At 36.8% G+C, this 18,528-nt stretch overlaps 1 protein-coding gene across 2 annotated transcripts in view; it reads left to right on the top strand.

Annotated features, from left to right (window-relative positions):
• Positions 1-18,528, top strand: part of LOC140865481 (uncharacterized protein At3g06530) — a 28,556-nt gene that overhangs the window by 7,887 nt on the left and 2,141 nt on the right. Inside the window, exons 17-38 of one of the 2 annotated variants that reach the window (XM_073270143.1) lie at positions 175-269; positions 375-527; positions 610-763; positions 1,585-1,718; positions 1,942-2,011; positions 2,104-2,266; positions 2,928-3,003; positions 3,380-3,550; positions 3,635-3,700; positions 3,791-3,889; positions 6,862-6,951; positions 12,506-12,714; positions 12,845-12,914; positions 12,996-13,055; positions 13,159-13,338; positions 13,660-13,755; positions 13,866-13,933; positions 14,005-14,356; positions 14,976-15,191; positions 15,541-16,209; positions 16,302-16,711; positions 17,364-17,607. In XM_073270143.1, coding sequence (XP_073126244.1) covers positions 175-269; positions 375-527; positions 610-763; positions 1,585-1,718; positions 1,942-2,011; positions 2,104-2,266; positions 2,928-3,003; positions 3,380-3,550; positions 3,635-3,700; positions 3,791-3,889; positions 6,862-6,951; positions 12,506-12,714; positions 12,845-12,914; positions 12,996-13,055; positions 13,159-13,338; positions 13,660-13,755; positions 13,866-13,933; positions 14,005-14,356; positions 14,976-15,191; positions 15,541-16,209; positions 16,302-16,711; positions 17,364-17,607 — 3,845 coding nt within the window. Of the gene's footprint in view, positions 1-174; positions 270-374; positions 528-609; positions 764-1,584; positions 1,719-1,941; positions 2,012-2,103; positions 2,267-2,927; positions 3,004-3,379; positions 3,551-3,634; positions 3,701-3,790; positions 3,890-6,861; positions 6,952-12,505; positions 12,715-12,844; positions 13,056-13,158; positions 13,339-13,659; positions 13,756-13,865; positions 13,934-14,004; positions 14,357-14,975; positions 15,192-15,540; positions 16,210-16,301; positions 16,712-17,363; positions 17,608-18,528 lie in introns of both variants that reach the window. The other variant, XM_073270142.1, reaches the window with a different exon arrangement.

Raw genomic sequence — 18,528 nt, 5'->3', positions numbered from 1 at the left:
GACGATACTGATCCTGCACAGGAAGGTTATGCCCATTAGGACCATCGTTTCATTTTCCTTTAGATTTCTTCTTTTGATGTTTAAGGAATTTATTTTTTCATATTTAAATTTTAAAATATGATTGAGTTCTTGGTGTAATGTCATGGATGTGATTTTCACTTCATACTTTGTCAGATCATGGTCATTTTTCCAAATTTTTTGATCGTTGCTTCCCGTTCCTGAAAAGTGAGTGGGAAAAGCTCGAGTCTATGGGGATTTCAGCAGAGCAGGTGACCTGATTTTTTTCGCTGCTGTTTTTGTGCTGTGTATATTTTGGTCAAACGATCACCCCATGTCATTTTTGTGGTTCCTGGCATTAATTGTGTGGCGGACAGTCCAAGAAGAGAATGCCGGATTGTGACTGCAAGACAATCTTGGAAGATCATGTTGACACTAACACTAAAGACCTCAACTCTGAGCTTCTTTCGTGCCTGTTTTTGGGGTTATTGCGAGCATTTAATATGACATTGCCTGAAGATTTGTCTTTGGTTGGTGACTCGTTCGTGATATATTTTGTTTACTAGTTGTTTTATAGACATTTAGGTGCCTTTAAAATTTTATCTGCCGCAGGATGTGAAGGGGAAGTTTGTCTGCATACTTGAGGATTTATTTTTATTCTTTACATCTCATTCCAATGATGTTTTCAAGATCCATCTTGAATTCCTTGTGACAAAGTGCAAGATATCTTTGAAGGAAATAATATTGAAATTGATTGCAGAAGAAGGTATGGTTATGCCATCCCTCATTATTGCTTGTGTCACGTCATTTCCTTATTTCTCTTGTGCCACTGTCATTTGTCTGGTATTTAACTGGATGTACATCACCTTTTGCATGATCTCTAAAAGTGTGAAACTTGAATTGCGCTCGGGCAATCTTTGTCAAGCAATTGATCGCATGGTATTTATCAGGGTTTTATGTGTTGGTGGTATACAAAGATATGATCATTTAAAGTTTCTGGTCTTATTACTATCAGATGAAGACTTCAATGACAGAATTGAAAGTTGTTTTGAGTAATTAGGATTTTCCTGAATTCGTTTAGGAGAATCTATTCAGAATCTATTCATTGCTTGATAAAACTGTGGAGGTTTAGCTATTGATGCAATGCAATTTTTATTTATTTATTTTTGATAGGAAACTCACTAATATTGAGAATAACAGAGAATGATAATTACAAAGGTGGACCAGAGGTCAACTTAACAAGAACTAGCAAAAACTAGTAACACAAACTTCTATCTAAAATTAAGACTCCAATCCCTATACTCATCTGACACAGCAATGCACGTGAAAAATACAGAATATTTACCTAATCTTCTTTGATGGTTTGTTTTCAGTATGTCTTTTTAACTCATTGTATTTTTAGGCTTTTGAATGTATAACTTGTAGACATTGCCATTTGCATGTTGTTTTACAAATTGTCTTGACCCCTTTTGTCTTCTGATTTTAGCTCACATGTTGACCTTATTAAATGTTTTTTGGGTGATCAAATCTTTCATTAATTAGTTTTTGCTCAATTCTTTCTTTTTCTGGGTTCTTTTAATTTTTCAGGCATTCCCTACCCTGTTCAAGTTCAGAGTCTTCATTGCTTCTCTCACCTTTGTTCTCGATTAGACAACGGTTTAGGCATTCAACTCCTCGTGGAGTTCCCTTCTATTCTAGTTCCATTATCAAGCGATAACAAGGTTTGAAACATTCCAGATCCTTAATATTTTTTTCTTTTTCTTAACCTATGCCTTTTATTTTTCGGTTATTAATTATTATAATGTTTTTTATTATCTGACTGCTGCTTCTGTGTGTTTATCCAGAAGCATGCTGTTTTTTGGATTTAATCTGAGCGGGTTGCTTTAGTTGTCTTAATTCTTTGAAATATGCAAATTTTGTGAAACCGATATTGTTCTTATTTAGGATGTAAGAATGGCTTCCATGAGCAGCATTGAAGATCTTTTTGCACTGTGGTCCCATATGAGTAAAAAGTGTATTGCTCTATTGCTCTCGTCAGATTTACTTCTAAATATGACTCAAGTTCCTGTGTGTTTCATATTGGTTTCTAATCTAGAAATATTTCAGCTAAAGAAGAAGTTGGGTTGCATTTTCTGGGAGAATTGCTGCTTCTAATTATCCAGCAGAAGAAGATGATTTTATCGGACAAAAATGTCCTTGCCTCTTTCTTCACTTCCATACTCAGTTCATCTTCTCGCAGTCTATTGCTGCATCCGGCTACCGGAAAGAGGTTAAGGGCTTGTCTGGTTTTATTTTGAGAGTTAGTGAGGAATGGTTCGAAGATATAATATAGGAAAACATATTAAGGAACTAGATTGTATGCTTGAGGTGAAGTAGAATAATGAATGCAAATGTCAAGTCATGTAAAAAATGGTTTGACAAATTAATTTTAGCATTTTAAGATATTATATTTGTGTTATAATATAATGGAAGAGTGAAGTGGTTTTGGGAAGTGAAAAGTTCGAGCTAAAAATAATGATATGCCGGAGATATGGAAAAAAATGTATTTTGGAGAAAGAAGATGCAAATGAGTAAAAAAGTTTGTTTTTATTTGGGGAAGAAAAACCTTCTCCGAAACAAAAAAAACATACCACCTTATCAGCATAATGGCCAATTTATATCTAGAAACACTTGGCTTAAAAAGTTAGTTTTTCACACAGCTTTTACTCAAGTCTCAAAATAAAATAAATGAAAGCAGTTCTATGGTTGGATAAAAGAATTCCTTCCATTTTGAAATAGAATTGAATGTGAAGCTCTAAAACAGCCATTTTTATTCATCCAATATGGTTTTCTAAAAGCATTTAATCTTACATCTCTATCGAACACACTCAGAGTTATTCTCCAGTGTTAAAAATATTTCTCTCAACTGATGTTTCACCATGAATTTTCAGATTCAACTCCCCTGCCAAAAAGGAGATCCTGGATTTCATTCTGGGCCATGCTCTCAAAGTTTCTGCCCACACAAAGGTTTGCCTTCACACATTAAAAAATAAAATGAGGAGAGAAAATAATCCGAGTGTTATTTTATTAATGAACCAAGACACTCAATTTATAATTACAATGCAGAGATAAATAAAGAAAGAAAACTATTCTGCCAAAATAACTTATTCTTATTGATTCTATCCTATCAAATATCCGTAATTGATTTTGTACAATAATTTACAAGAAATAGAAGATATTTGAATTTGAATATTTTCTACGCACATAATCCTCAGTTTTCAGTTTATTTTTCAAGGTTGACACAGTGCCTTTGGTAGATTTTTCCTTCATCATTTCCATATCTAGTTCTCATTTAAATGGATTAGTTGAAATAATTTCAATTTCTTTGTGATCTTTGTTGCAGCTGAAGATTCTTAGGTTGCTCCAGGGTTTGGGAAGCAAACTAATGTATGTTGATGGAGTGCGGTTATTATTAAATGATCTATTGGAAAACCATCATCAGTTTATTCAGAATGACAGCTTGCATCGCAAATTGTCAAAAAATGAAGTGGAAATATTGTGCATTTTGTTGGAGGTAAGTCTTTTCAATCTGTTTTGCGGTAATGCATAAATCCCGAAGTTAAGAATACTACGTAATGAATGGTTTTACGTCTTCCAGAGTTGTGTTAGGTCTACTTCAAATGAAGCTCAAGACTTTGGGTATTCCATATCTAAAGCTTTGCAGGTCATAGATTTGTTTTTGATCACTTTGTTTTTAAATTCTCATAATTCTGATGATTTCTATAATGAAAATTTATACTGTCACTACTTTCAGTTAAATGGTGCTGAGGATTCTATGGTTGTAGAGCCATGTTTAACAGTGCTGAGAAATCTGAGCAGCTCGGTTTATGAATGTATGAAGGCTGAAACTCAGGTTTGTGCTTATTTTCAATCTCACCCAATAGGTTTAATGTCTTTGTTCTCATTTAGTTTAATGGAGGAGAAATAAAGATACGGTTAAGACTGCAATGCATCAATCTGTTTATTGTCTCATCTGCACTTCATATAAATCCTCTATTTGCCTATGAGGATGAGCAAACAAGGTTGTTTGCTAGTCAGAAGGCCCCGAAGTTCAGTAAAATCAAGAAATTTAAGCCATTAAAGTTTTAGTATGTGGTCGAATAATTCTCTTAAATGAATTTTCTGGTTGAACCATAAACAATTAAAGAAATTAAAAAATTTAGATCCAGGAATCTCAGGCTCAGAGGTTTATCTAGTCTTGATGTTTGTACTAAGTTCCAGTAACATATGTGGAATCTTCTATTTTTACCTTGTACCGTGTTTCCAGAAATTAATTGATGTTTAATTGGAAGGTCCTCATAAATATATCCTTTAACTTGATGTTTAATTGGAAGAGCCACGTAAATATATCCTTTCACGTGGTTAGGAGCTTGAACTCCTAACAAAATGAAATCTGCAAATCACTAAAGAAAGATAGGTTGATATAAACATGAATGATAATACATAAGAACTAAACACAATAAACATGAATGAATCCGCCTTCCCTTCTGTCCCGCCTAATTTATCTTTGCCCCTCCGATTTCTCGTTTTGCTCAGTTGGAAAGTCGATCCTTAAATTCGGTTGTCTTTTGGAATTTTCATTTTAGGCGGGTTTTGATGGGTATGGAAGTGGATGCGCCAAGTCTTTTGTTAGAATCCATAAAGAGAGTTAGGTTGGATGCAGGGCTTCGGATTTTAGGAAGTGGGTGGGGGATTCTTTGGGTCTTTTCTCGGTTAAATCTTTCTATGTGTCTTCTTTCCCTTATAGGGATTTCCCTTTGTTCCCATTGTTTCGTGTCATTTAGAAAATGCCTATTCCATAATTTCCATCGAAGGTTCAAGTTTTTGTGTGGGTTGCAGTGCAAGGAAAGCTTCCAACCCGTGACTGTGAGACATCACAAAAGTGTTGGCCCTCTTGTTCTCTAAGTCCAAGTTGGTGTGTGCTTTGTCGGTGGGAGGTGGAGACACAGGACCACATTTTCATTCACTATCCTTTCACCAGTGGACTTTGGTGCATGGCTTTGGCGGAATTGGGTTTCTTGTGGGTAACTCTGATGTCAACAAAGGATTTATTTGTGGATGATCTAGGGCGCGAGCTTGTTATGAGGGGGGGGACTACTTCATTGTATTTGCTGGCACATTTGCGTGGAGAGGAACGATAGAATTTTTTAAGGTAAAGCAGAATCGGGAGTTATGTGTTGGGAAAAGATCAAATTGAGGGCAGAGCCTCTGCGTGGATTAGGAATCATAAATGTTCTCGATTCTAGATTTAGTCCGAGATTGGAGTGTTAATTTTTTTTAATATTTAGTGGGTACTAAGGTTCCGTCTGCAGATATCTTATCCGCTTTTTTGTAATTATCACATGATCCTTCTTATATATATATATACAATATGATCTCGTTTCTTATAAAAAAGAATGCGAGGTTCCATGATTTTCGACGCTAACATTGACAATCCCCCATTCATCCTGGTTCTACACCCTCCTCTGTCATAGACTCTTGTTTGGCCCTGGATTGGATGGCTGAATCCCTTCTTTTCAGACTTAATAGCAGCCCGTAGCCTTTCATCTTGACAAAATTTGAATTTGGATTGTGAAACCATTCAATTAAACCAAAATCCCTAGATTTTCTTGTCCTCTGTGATACCGCCAATGACACCGAGGTAATGCGCCATGACAGTACCACCACTTTTTTGTGCCAGCGCTCCCCTAACCATATTCAAATTTAAGTTGCTTCTGTTGTCTTACTTCTATTTCTTCATAATCTTGTTTAACTGATTGAGCTGTTGACCAACGAAGACCATGATGTGGCCCGATTGTTCCATTACCTTATTCATGTCTTTAGTCAAATGGGCCAAGCACTGAAGCAAGATATTGCATTTTGCTAGCTGTTGTGAAAATGTTCAACAGCTTGGTTGTTCCATAGTATCTCCTAATCCTATCCCCGTAGGGATTTCCATTATCAACTCCACGACCAATAGCAAGAATACAGTCATTGTAGAGCTGCTGCATGAAATGCTAAAATAAATGCCCTCACTGTATGCCTTAAAGCCTTTAGCCTTCTAAAATGCCACACTTACTGGTTGGACATGTGCTATGACATGTTTACGCTCATCTTTCAGTGTTCTGTTAACCATTTGCCATCTTCCAATCCTCGTTGCTGGGCCTACAAAATAAGAAGCCCATCATCCATGTATTTTTTTATCATCTCTATCCCAATTCCAAGGCAATCCAAACTCAAACTCATCAAGCAAAGGGTCCTTCTTCCACCATTCGACCGCCATAATGCATAACCTCGGCTTGCTTTCATTGCTCCCACAGTTGATTTCTGCCGACCACCCAACACCGCCTGCTTCACCGCAGTTTGTTTGCGGTTCTTCTCCCTGTTTCGGTCGCCCAATCGCTTCTCCAACAATTGCAGTCACTTTCTCCTTCATATACTGAAGACTTCCCGCGTGTGATGTATCTTGGTAAGGTTGGAACTTGGCCTATAAAAGGGTCCTTGAGCCAAACATGGTTTAGAAATCACTACCCAACCCTCTAATTATTTCTTCACTCCCTTATCCAATTTATCATCCCAAACTCCATTCCATTTAATTGCAATTTGAGTGAAGACAATGACTCATGCCTAATACCTTCTAGATCCTCCACCTATCTTAACATTGCCCCTCCCTCGACTCCTCTGTTGCCTGCACAGAAGTGATGTCACATTGATTCACCACTTTACGACCACTGTCTGGAGCAATTAACTATTGCGCATTACCGAGCAAGTAATTCTTTTGTTTTCTTTCTTCCATGTCTTTTTAAGTTTTGTTCAAATTTTAATGTTTTCTTCAACATGTTGCAGGAACTTATCTTCCGAAATCTTTTGATATTGTTAAGAAACATGAATGTTGACGTACATAACGCTGCTAGGGAGACTTTGCTGCGTGTTAATGTATGTTCCTTCTTCTCTGTTTATATCTTCTTTTCTATTAAATAAATCTGCAGTTGGTTTCATGTGTCATTTTGGTTTATTCATGTTGTACGTAAATCCATGTGAATCCGCTGATTAGCCTTCCCACAAATTAAACTCAACTTTTGCAGAAATTAGTGCTTTTTCCAACTCTTTGCTTGTGGAAATGCTGTTTATTTTTTTTACGTATATTACTGAAGCATAGATTATGAAATCTTGCTAGAGTCGGTTCTCGAATTAATGTATTGTTACGTTGGGCATGGTTTGTTTTGGAGTTTTGGAGGTAATGAAATATTTTCGGAAATGTATGTTGGTTATGTTTTTAGAATATATAATTGTTACTATGAATATTAAATTTTTTCTAAAATTGTTGATTATATTGAAATTTTAAAATGTTATAATAATTTTGTGAACGGGTGAAAATTTAGGTCAAAGTAATGTTTATGTTGGGAGATGCAAAAATAATGGAAAGTATATTTTTGAGAATGTGAACCAATCTAGATGATAGCATTTATTTTGGGAAATGGATCGCTTTTTCCCTGAAACAAAAAACGATTAAGGTCTCTCCCAAACATTACCTACATTCAGTCAGATGCTGAACAAGATTTGTTGAAATTGCCAAGAATTTAGTCATTGTTTGGTTGAAATCTGTCATGAAATTTGTAGCTGTAAGGATTCTAAAGACAATATGTGATGGTCTTGTGTGGTACGGTAATTGGCAGTAGGCGGTTGAATTTTATAATGCTATTTTTTTTATACCTAATTAAATTCGTTCGCGACCCTATTAGAAAAAATAGAAATTGCTCAATGTTGTAAATGGCGGGAGGCGGTGGCGGGGCGGTCAGTGACCGCCTACCGCCCAGGCGGTTGAATTTTTTTGGCAATTTTTGATAGGCAATTATGTATAATCATGCAATGTAATTTCAAATAGTCAAATTTGTTAGTGTAATATATGTATTTAAATAATGTTTATGCCTAAAGAAGCTTCGTACAATATATACAATCTAGACAAAGTGAAAATAAATATATAAATGCAAACTAACAAGATAATTAAAAATGTGGTGGCTGATGGTGGAGGACATTTGAAACCAAAAGTAAATACAAAAGAGAGTGTGAGTTGTTTTTATTATATCTAAGGTTTTTAAAATTAACTGACTTTGACTGGTTTTTAAAATTATTTGACTTTGATAGTTCATTGGAATTTTAAAATCATTGACCGCCTCGAACACCTGCTTGCCCGCCTCTGCCGACAGATGGCCTCAGACCGCCTGCAGAGACCGCCTTAGACTAAGGCGTAGGCGGCCCTCGACCGCCATTTAGAGCACTAAAATTGCTAAAACAAACTACCGTGCTTTACACATCGCCCAGCGTGGATTCAACTACTCAAAGGTAGGTCGAGCAAGAGTTTATGTCAAGATATCTGCAACCTGCAAGTGAGCAGGGACGTAGTGGATCAATTATTTTCTTATCAATCTTTTCACTGATTGATTATGTCTGTCTCTTTCGGCATGTTTGGTTCTATCATGATGCGTAGGATTTCTAGCTTTCTGTATGGCTGCCTGATTACTACACATCGATTCTATTGAATGATTGTCTTCCAATTCCAATTTGTTGAGCAGTCTTTTAGTCCACATTCTTTCAGAAATTCCATTGGACAAAGCACAATATTCCGCTTCTGCACTACTATGAGCTACAACTAGTTTTTTACTAGATTTCTCAAAACAAAGGATTTGTACTGAGAAGTAGATCGTATGTCAATCAGACGATGAGTACCCAGAAGTAGATTGCTTGTCAATCGGACAACCCTGCCAATTTGCATCACTGGAAATTTTGACATTCCTGACAGTAGCTTTTCTAAAGAATAATCCCTTGCCGAGGGGTTCCCTTTAGATAGCTCAGTACGCGATATACAGCTTCCACGTGTTCCTCAGTTGGACTATTCATGTGCTGACTGATCACACAAACTGAGAATCCATTATTTGGTCGGGTGTGAAAAAGGTATACGTTTCTGCCCACCAAGCGTAGATTTCTTCCCTGGTCAGTAGGGGCACGATCTCCATTCGGGTCCATTGGGGTATCAGTTGTTTGCAACATAACGTCCTGGTTTCTTTCAACGAATCTAGTACTTTGAGAAACTGAAATCTCACATGATGTTCCGGCCACTTCCATGCCCAGAAAATATTTAAGAGGTACAAGGTCCTTAATTTCAAATTTTTTTGGAAGTACTCCTTTTATCCGATTCATTTCCCTCTCATGATTTCCAGTAAGTAAATGTCATCCACATAAACAATGATCAAACTGGCACTATAGAATCCATGTTAGTAAGCACATTTGTAAACCGATGAAACCATGCTCGAGGTGATTATTTCAGCCCATACAAAAATTTTTCCAGCCTGCACACTTTATTCTTCATTGTTTCTAGCAAAAAACCTGGATGTATATCCATGTAGACTTCTTCAATTTCACCATTCAGAAAAACATTGCCGACATCTAGTTGGAATAAGGACCAATCGAGGTTCGCTGCTATTGTGAGCAACACTTTGATGGTGTTAAGTCTGGCAATAGGTGCAAATGTCTCCTGATAATCAATTCCTTATAATTGAGTATACCCCTTTGCAACTAGACGTTCTTTGTACAGTACAGTGCTTCCGTCTGCCCTATGTTTAACTGTAAAGATCAATTTGCACCCCTCTGTTCGTTACCCTGTTGGAAGTTCTGTAATTTGCCATGTTTTGTCCTTTTCGAAAGCTTTAATTTCTTCAAAGGTTGCTGCCTTCCATTTTGGATATTTGAAGGCTTCCTCGATAGATGAACGAGTTTGAATTTTATCTATACTCGACACAAAAGCACGATATGCAAGAGATCAGAATTCACAAGAGACAAAATTACTTATTGGGTGTTGTGCATGCCCTATTCCCTTTTTTCAAAGCAATAGGTACATCATCATTGTTAGGGTCATAGTCGAGTTCAATAGTACCTCAGTTCTCTTTCGTGGATGCAGGCTCCGGAAAAGTGTCATGGGCTGGAATCTGGATGATTTTGTACTGGTTCTTGTTGCCTTTCCATTTGAACAATGTTTCTCCTAGAATAGACCTCGATTGGTGTTTGGTGAGTGGTTGGTTTCGGCTGAGGGTTTGACTGGGGAGTGTTTGGTGGTGTTGATTGTGGATCAAATGGAGAATCTGGAGGGGTACTGGTTCATTTGGTTCAAGAAGGATAGGATCCCAATTTTGAGATTTACTACTAAGCTCCCCCTTGAATGGAGAAATTCTGAAATTGTGTTAGAATGCACCGTGTTCGAAGAAGGTAACATCCATGGAGTGGTGGAACTACTTGGTGGTAAGGGAATAACATTTATAGCCCTTTTGATTTATAGCCCTCTTCTTTTCCAGGATGGCGCGGAAGAGGGCCTTGTCAGTGGGACGTGTCCAGGCACGAGACTCGAATAAATCCAGTTGCTGCCACGAACGATTGTGTTAAAATAGGTGGTGACACTATCTTCACCTTGACACAGAACATGACAGGCCTTCGACACAAAATAACTTGGACGTATTCTTTTGAGATGAATACGTATCACATACAGCTTCCCAGATGTTCTTGGCCGTACTATGGAGTAAAATATTCTCACATATCTCGGGTGTCATAGAATTAATGAGCCATGACATGATCATGTTGTTCTCATGATTCCATGTTTTATATTTTTCGTCACCGGTAGTTGGACACTTCGAGGCACCTGAGATGATCCTTTTTCCCTTGCCGCAGACAAACATCTTGACGGATTGAGACCATTGGAGATAGTTTTGGCCAGTTAATTTATGGCACGTGATAGAAGAGATGGGGCATAATGTTTGGAAGAGGTGACACAATGGGGTTGGCGATGGATTTTCACTGGAAGACGCCATAAAGCTGAACGAGATCATGGCTAGGGTTTTTGCCCGGATCTTCTGCTACCATGTAGAAGAATATATAGAGAATATATTGATGAGAAAGTATTAGTTATCTTGATTCAGGAATGAAGAATACAACGTTATTTATAAGTCTTAACATTAATGAAAATTAATCTACTCTTAATTTAACTTTATAATATTCTCATAAAACAAGATTGATAATCTTAGCTATTAATAAATAGAATTGGAACAAGGATTTATTAAAAATTAAAAGTTCTAACCTAGTGGGCTCGCGGCGGCGGTTTGCGGCGGAAGGAGCTAGGACCTGTGGCACTTGTGGGTGATTGAGTTGCCTATTATGTTTTGAAGAGGGAGTATATAATATATTAATAACTAGTGTTTTTTTAAAAATTTTGTGAACTTTTTGGCCGCCTAGACCTGCCTCGCTCTCCTCGCCTGCCCCATCTCACCTTCGGCCGCATACATAACCACTTAGGACAATGGCGGTGCGGTTGATGGCCGCCTCCCACCTAGGAACGTCCTTGGCAGCGGTCATTTAGAGCACTGTTGATTTTTTCTGTGATATAAGCAGATGCCTGTGGGCAGCAATGAGGTAAAAGATTTTATTTTATCCTTCTAAACATAGAATGAAAAATAACAATAATATACATAAATGTGCAAAGAGATTATCTTGTATGCGTCGTGAATTTATTGAGTATCAGGAGGAAAGTACTGCTAAGCAGACCATAAAAACAATGTTGGTCCCAGTATTTGTGGTGAGTGACTTGTACCTTGTTGAGGTGGCATAACATGTCACCATCATGGAATGTGGCACAAACTTTCTGATCAATGGAAACAGGAATGCTTTCTAAGGGGTGACATTATGGAAAATGAAAACGGAAAATCCACAATTAAATGCCGGGGGTTTTTAGAAGCCATAATCATGAAACAGATTTGGATGCCCATTACTTGGTGTATAAGGCTTCGTTTGGAGTAGTACTTGTAAAGCGTTTTTATAAAAGTGTTTTTTTAAATTATAAAATGGTCTAAAAGTTGTTTTACGAATAAATAGGTGTTTGAACAACTATTCTATAAATTTTTTTAACATTTCAAAAGTAATGCTGTTTTGATTTTCATCATTGTCTTTTATTCTAAAAACACATCTCAACTGATCTTTAAAAAATATACTTGGAACAATTTTTAAAAACTATTTTTCAACAACATTTTACAAAAAAATTATCCAAACACATATTTTAGGTTTTTTCAATTGTAGAACATTAAAAACGTTTTTAAAGTACATGTCCAAATAGAAGTTAACTCTTTTGATTCAAGTAACATCTATGAAGTAGGCCTTCTTGACCATCAACAAGATGGGTCATTCGTTGGACCGTTCATTTTGGGTCAGTTTGATTATGTTTGGAATGACTTAAGTTGCTAAAGTGTGTCATATCTTTACGTTGAGCCGTGAGTGCTTAGTAGTGGGATTAAATCCTTCCGTATACACGAATAGGCTTTTGTGAATTTTTGTTCATGCATCATGGTGTTTCCTTTTGTTTTAATTCATGAAATAATATGCGTAAATGTTCAATATTATTTTTTGTGTTATGTTTGTTTTATTGTGCAACTGATGATGCCAAGAAACCTTCCAGATCAATTGTTCAGTTGTTGGACGGGTTCTCGATTCGATTTTGGATCAGAAAGGTTGTTCAATTGGCTCAGCTCAAGGGAAGAAGAGAAGAAAGTCGCTCAAAAGACAGACACACATATATAATGATGCACCCCAGGATGGAGAAAATACATCATCTTTTATGAGCTCTTTTCTCGATGTATTGCTTATGAAGAAAAACATTGAGAATAGGTCCGTTTACTCTCTCAGTATAACATAAAATGCTTGAGCGTAGTTGTGGTTTGCATGTTTCGATTGACCATTTTGATAATATTGCAATAGCCCTATTATTCAGTCTATTGATTTCTACTAAATTTTGTAGAACTTCACTTGTTGGTCCTTTGTTTGAGCTCCTCCGCCTGATATTTGTGAATGATGACTGGACACTTAAGGTAGCTGACCAGGGTAAAGGAAGTACATTTTCGTCCGGTGCTCCTCAGACTGTTTCTGATACTATAGCTTATATTCAGCAGACACTACTGATAACTTTGGAGGATATCTGTGCTTCCCTTTTAAATCATATTCCACCGAAGGTTTTTGCGCACTGTCTCTATTTTCTCGCATATGTAGTGTCATACTTGAGCTTTAAGCTTGTTCTCTCCTTTCTAATCTCAATTTACACTTGTTTCCTGGCAGGAATTCGATTCTAATTTTGACTTGCAATTGTTGGTTAATTGTGCTCGTTCTTCAAGTGATGCAGTCACTCGTAATCATGTCTTCTTGCTAATTACTACTCTTGCAAAAATCGTACCTGACAGAGTCTTGGACCAGATTTTGGATATTCTCACAGCCATTGGGGAATCTACTGTCATACAGGTTGGTTGTTATGATGTATACAGCATATATGTGTAAGGGTTTGCCTCTGTTGTTATTTTCATTATGGTGATGGCCTTTACATCCTGTTCCTTGAAACAGGGTGAACGACATTTGTTCGATTGTATACCTTGTTTTGCAAGGCAAAATCAAGTGTTCTTTCAATTCTTATAAAAAGTTACTTATACTTTTTGCTCACATTGTTTGCTATACACAACCATCAGGATCGGTATCTGATGCTTACTCACAAGCACTAATATATCAATCTTAATGTGACATATCTTTGAAACCTGATGTAACAAGTGTCCTTTTATTGAATTGTAGTGTGATAGCTATTCACAAAGTGTGTTTGAAGGGCTGATATCAGCAGTCGTTCCGTGCTGGTTATCTAGGACTGACAATACAGACGATTTACTTCAGGTAAATTTTTTATTGCTATCAATCAGACATCCTCCTTTTCTGCATTTGTCCAGTGTTTTCATTGACTTTGCATTGCACAAGCTATGATTCTGACACTGAACTTCTCTTAGATTTTCGTTAACTTATTGCCACAAGTTGCAGAAAGTAGGAGGCTCTCCATTATGGTACACATATTGAGGTACTATAAACTGTAAATTTTATAACCATGGGTTTTGTAATTTTGCTTTTGCTAACAAGTTACTCTTGCAGTGCTCTAGGAGAGGCTGATAGTTTGGGTTCGCTGCTTTTCCTCCTCTTCCGCTCCATAATCTCAACGAAGAGCTTATATAGCCTTGATGCTGAAGAGCTTTCTTTGCGTAGCATGACTATTCTCATTATTAAGCAATGGGAGTATGAATTTGCATTGCAGCTATGCGAGCAGTACTCTTGCACTGTGTGGCTTCCGTCGATCATCTCAACACTTCAGAAAATTGGAAGCAGTGATTTGAATGAAGAAACATTCATGGAAACACTGGTTGCAATGCAGTTTGTTGGAGAAAAGCTGCGAGATCCTGAAATGTCGTACAGGCTTGACACTGGAGAAGATGTAGATAAAATTCAGGTACAATTATATGTGCTCATTCTGTTCAGCATTTAGTTGATAATGGCTATGAACTTTTCTTTAGTAGCTAATGGTCTAAGCTTGTTATGGGATCTTGAAATGAATCGACTAATGGGACAATGACGGTTTTTCTTGATTGCTTGTGTTGGCCATGGGTTTTTGTGTTTTCCTCCCCTTTCTACCTTATTTTTTTGACAATTAGAGGTCCACTTTCGGAAATGAACCTCACAATCTCGATGCTCAAAAATTTTGGAACATCAACTGATGAGTTTTATAGCTTGATGTTGTAAATAACTTGAGTGGGAAGAGAATCATCTTCTTGCTTGTACTTAAAAGCTACAGCAGTTAATTGGTCTCACATTTACAAATTATTATACTCGCATTAAACTTTTATTTGACATTTTCATTCTGTCATGAAACTAATGGATGTATGTTGTATGTCTATGAGTTGAAGAAAATTGTGATAATTTGAGATAATTTATATTGTGTGGAGACTCTTATCTATTTTGGTGATTAGAAATCATGCACTTATGGAGTGCCGATATTCAGGCAGAAGTTTCTGTGTGTGTATATCTTTTGTACCTTCAAATTTTACTCTAACTGGAAGTTGATCCTGCAGAATGTTTTTGGTCAACTTATGGAGCAAGTTGTCTTTCATCTGCAACTGGTTGACTTCAAGAAGAAGGATGTTGATGTTCCTGCTGTTATCAAGAAGGAACTGAAAGAATACATTCACACCATTTTGAAAACTGTTACAATGGGTGTTTTTCCTTCTACCTTCTTTAATGTCATAATTAAGCTGATTGGCCATGCCGATGATAATGTGAAGAAGAAGGTAAGGTGTTAATTATCAGTGATTGTTATTATTATGGTCATCATTGTCATCGTCGTCATGATTATTATGATTGTGATTATGATTATTATGCCATTGGAGTAGTTGCGAGCAAATGAATGTTTTATTTTTTTTATTTTTTTCCCTGCAATAAACCATGTGTAGACGAGGGCTTCAGATTTGAATCAGATGTTCTGGCTTGTTCGCCAGGTCTCTCGCCTTACATATCCGTAGTATGTCTGTATAGTAGTGTCTCAAATTTGCTCTCTTTTTATTTTTTCTGTTTCCATTATTTAAGTATAGTTAGTTTTAAATTGTTCTTATTGCTGATTTCATAAACCTTGCTGAACAGGCTCTTGGGTTTTTTAGTGGAACGGTGAAGGGCTTCGGCATGCATTCAACTCTTGAGAAGGGTTTAATTCCAGGCGGCAGGAACTTATGGATTCAGCTCAATGAGATTTCTCTGAAATCATTTGAGAACTTGTGCTTGGAATTGTTGACTTTACTTGATGCCTCTGATGATGTCTCAAGTACTTCACTGAAACTGGCAGCAGTATCGACATTGGAAGTTTTAGCCAGCAGGCTCCCGTCACATGATTCTATATTTACCACGTGCCTTGGTTCTGTATGTAAAAGAATCTGCGTAGACAATTCTACTCTTTCCTGTCACTGTCTTCGGGCTGCGGGTGCTTTAATTAGTGCACTTGGACCAAAGGCACTGCCTGAACTCCCTGGTATTATGGATTCTATGCTGATGAAGGCTCATGATGTTTACTCGGTAACTGCAGAAAACAAAACAATCATTTACAGTGCTGCTGAATTGTCAAACTCAGCAGACATTCTCGTGTCCATTTTACTGACCTTGGAGGCAGTAATTGACAATCTTGGTGGATTTCTGAATCCTTATCTAGAAGACATTTTAAAACTGGTCATGCTTCATCCATTGTCTTCATCTATCTCAGAGCTAAAGTTGAAGTCAAAAGCTATTACTGTGCGAAAGCTTATTACTGATAAAATTCCTGTGAGTATCTTCACTTAATTTTTCATTTTTCACTTGCAATACAAAATTATTGATTTTTTTTATTTTCCACTGACTTTAGTCTACTTTACTAGGTTCGACTTCTGCTTCCACCACTCCTGAGTATGTACTATGATGCTGTTAAATCTGGGGAGTCAAGTTTATCAATACTTTTTGAAATGCTAGGGAATTTGGTTTGTTCAATGGATAAATCATCAATTGGTGCCTATCACACCAAAGTTTTTGACTTGTGTTTGCTAGCTCTTGATCTTCGCGGTCAGAGCCCTGCTTCAATTGCCAAAATTGATGCTGTTGAACAAAATGTCATCAGTGCTGTTGTTGCCCTGACTATGAAACTTACAGAAACAATGTTCAGGCCTCTTTTCATCAAGACTGTTGAATGGTCAGGTTCCAACATGGTAGATAGTGAAAACGCGCAGGAAAGAACCATCAGTCGTGCTGTTTCATTCTATAGCTTGGTAAACAAACTTGCAGAAAGTCATCGGTAAGTTTAGTATCTACCCTTGTTTTTGTAGATCACGAGGTTAGAAATTCAGGTATTTCGATTATTTAATAGTTCAAATCCCATCTGTGAGAAGAAGCCAGGAATTCATAGTCGACCTTTGTTTAAGGTCAGGGGCTGTTTCCCTTGTCTTCTCGTCAAACTTCATTGTTTCCCATCATTGACATGACAGTTGGAATCTTGGGAGGATCAATCAGTATTGTATCAGTTCATGTTCTGAGGCATCGTCTGTTGAGATGTACTGTTATACTTGGTTGGAAGTAGCCCGATTATTTTGTGATTATCCTGTCTAATTATGTGTGCGGTAGCTACTAGAACTTGGACAATGATAATAAGGAATGTGAATGTGGAACTGTCTACTCTGGGGCATTATTCGGAGGTTCAGTCTTGGTTAGTTGTCTGAGTTTTAGATATCCCTTATTGGTGTTGAAGTGTGTAAACCTTGTCTCTGTTTTTCATTGACTTTTGTTGCTACTGATATTCAATTGTTTTTACAAGTTTAAGCATCAATTACAACCACTTCCTCTTCAACTATTTTGTAATGTTACTATTTTTTTTGCCCTAGGAATCGATTTCCTCTGCATATCCTTCGTTTTATCATTTGCCTCATTCATGGTAGTCTATGTTACTACAGGTCACTGTTTGTCCCATACTTCAAGTATCTGCTTGACGGCTGTGTTCAACATCTTGTTGATTCTGAAGATGTCAAAACCGGTCCAACCAAGAAGAAGGCTAAGCTTAGCCGTGACAAAAAAGACATGGATAATGCAGTATATCCTCAACTGTGGCATCTGCGGGCTTTGATTTTGTCATCGCTACACAAGTGTTTTCTCTATGATACTGGGAACATGATGTTTCTTGATTCTTCAAATTTTCAGGCAAGAAAATTTGACACTTTTAACTATTCATGAGCTGCACTCTCACTTCAGTCCCTCACCATAAACTTAAAATTTTGGGTATCACATTTTCAAAAGTTGGTGCATATAGTGATATATAGACGTTATCATAGTTTTAGTCTGTCTCTCTTCAGGGATCAACAATACTATATTTGCAATCTTTTTAAGAATGTGCTGTAGTTCAATCATGTGAATGCCATCCTATTTCTAAGTGCCTCAAAATTTCCAACGCCAAAAATTTATCACTGGTGACTTTAGCCCAGAAAATTGTGTTCCTTCAATTTTCCTTATGATATTGGACCAATTTTCAGAAATATTTATAAGTGTATACCGATTTTGATACTCATGGAGCTTTTGTAGTATTATAAATAATGGTATGATTTATGGTGGTCCGGGAAACTTGTGAAAATTTTTATGAACATAGTTATTCATGCATTCACTATTTATCTTTCTTGTGTGCTTCCATTCACAACTAGATTAATTTTGTACGTCTTGCTGAATCTAAATGATTGTACGACTTGCTGTTTTAAGAAATGGCAGCATCAGGCATGCCTGCGTTTCTTAATAATAATAATAATAATAATAATTCTCACTTCGTCCTACCGTCCTTAATATATAGGCCTGTATGTTTCACTCAGATTAAAAAACTTATTAGAATAGCAAAGTTCACAAACAAACTTCTTATTTTATTCATATTTAATTTATTTAAAAAGTGGTTGTATGATTTTCAAGATTTAGTTAATAGAGGCGTCTTACTAAAAACCAAGAAAGTGCTACGAAATGTAGAAACTTAACTACTCGTGACAACCGAAAAAGGAAAGGAAGCTTGTATACCCAATGCGCACCGAAAGGTAGCGGCTACGGGTTCCCACAACATAAAAAAAATATCAATAACATGCATGT

This window comes from Henckelia pumila, chromosome 4 (assembly GCF_033568475.1).
Source record: "Henckelia pumila isolate YLH828 chromosome 4, ASM3356847v2, whole genome shotgun sequence".
NCBI lineage: Eukaryota > Viridiplantae > Streptophyta > Magnoliopsida > Lamiales > Gesneriaceae > Henckelia > Henckelia pumila.
This window is presented reverse-complemented; position numbering and strand designations above follow the sequence as displayed.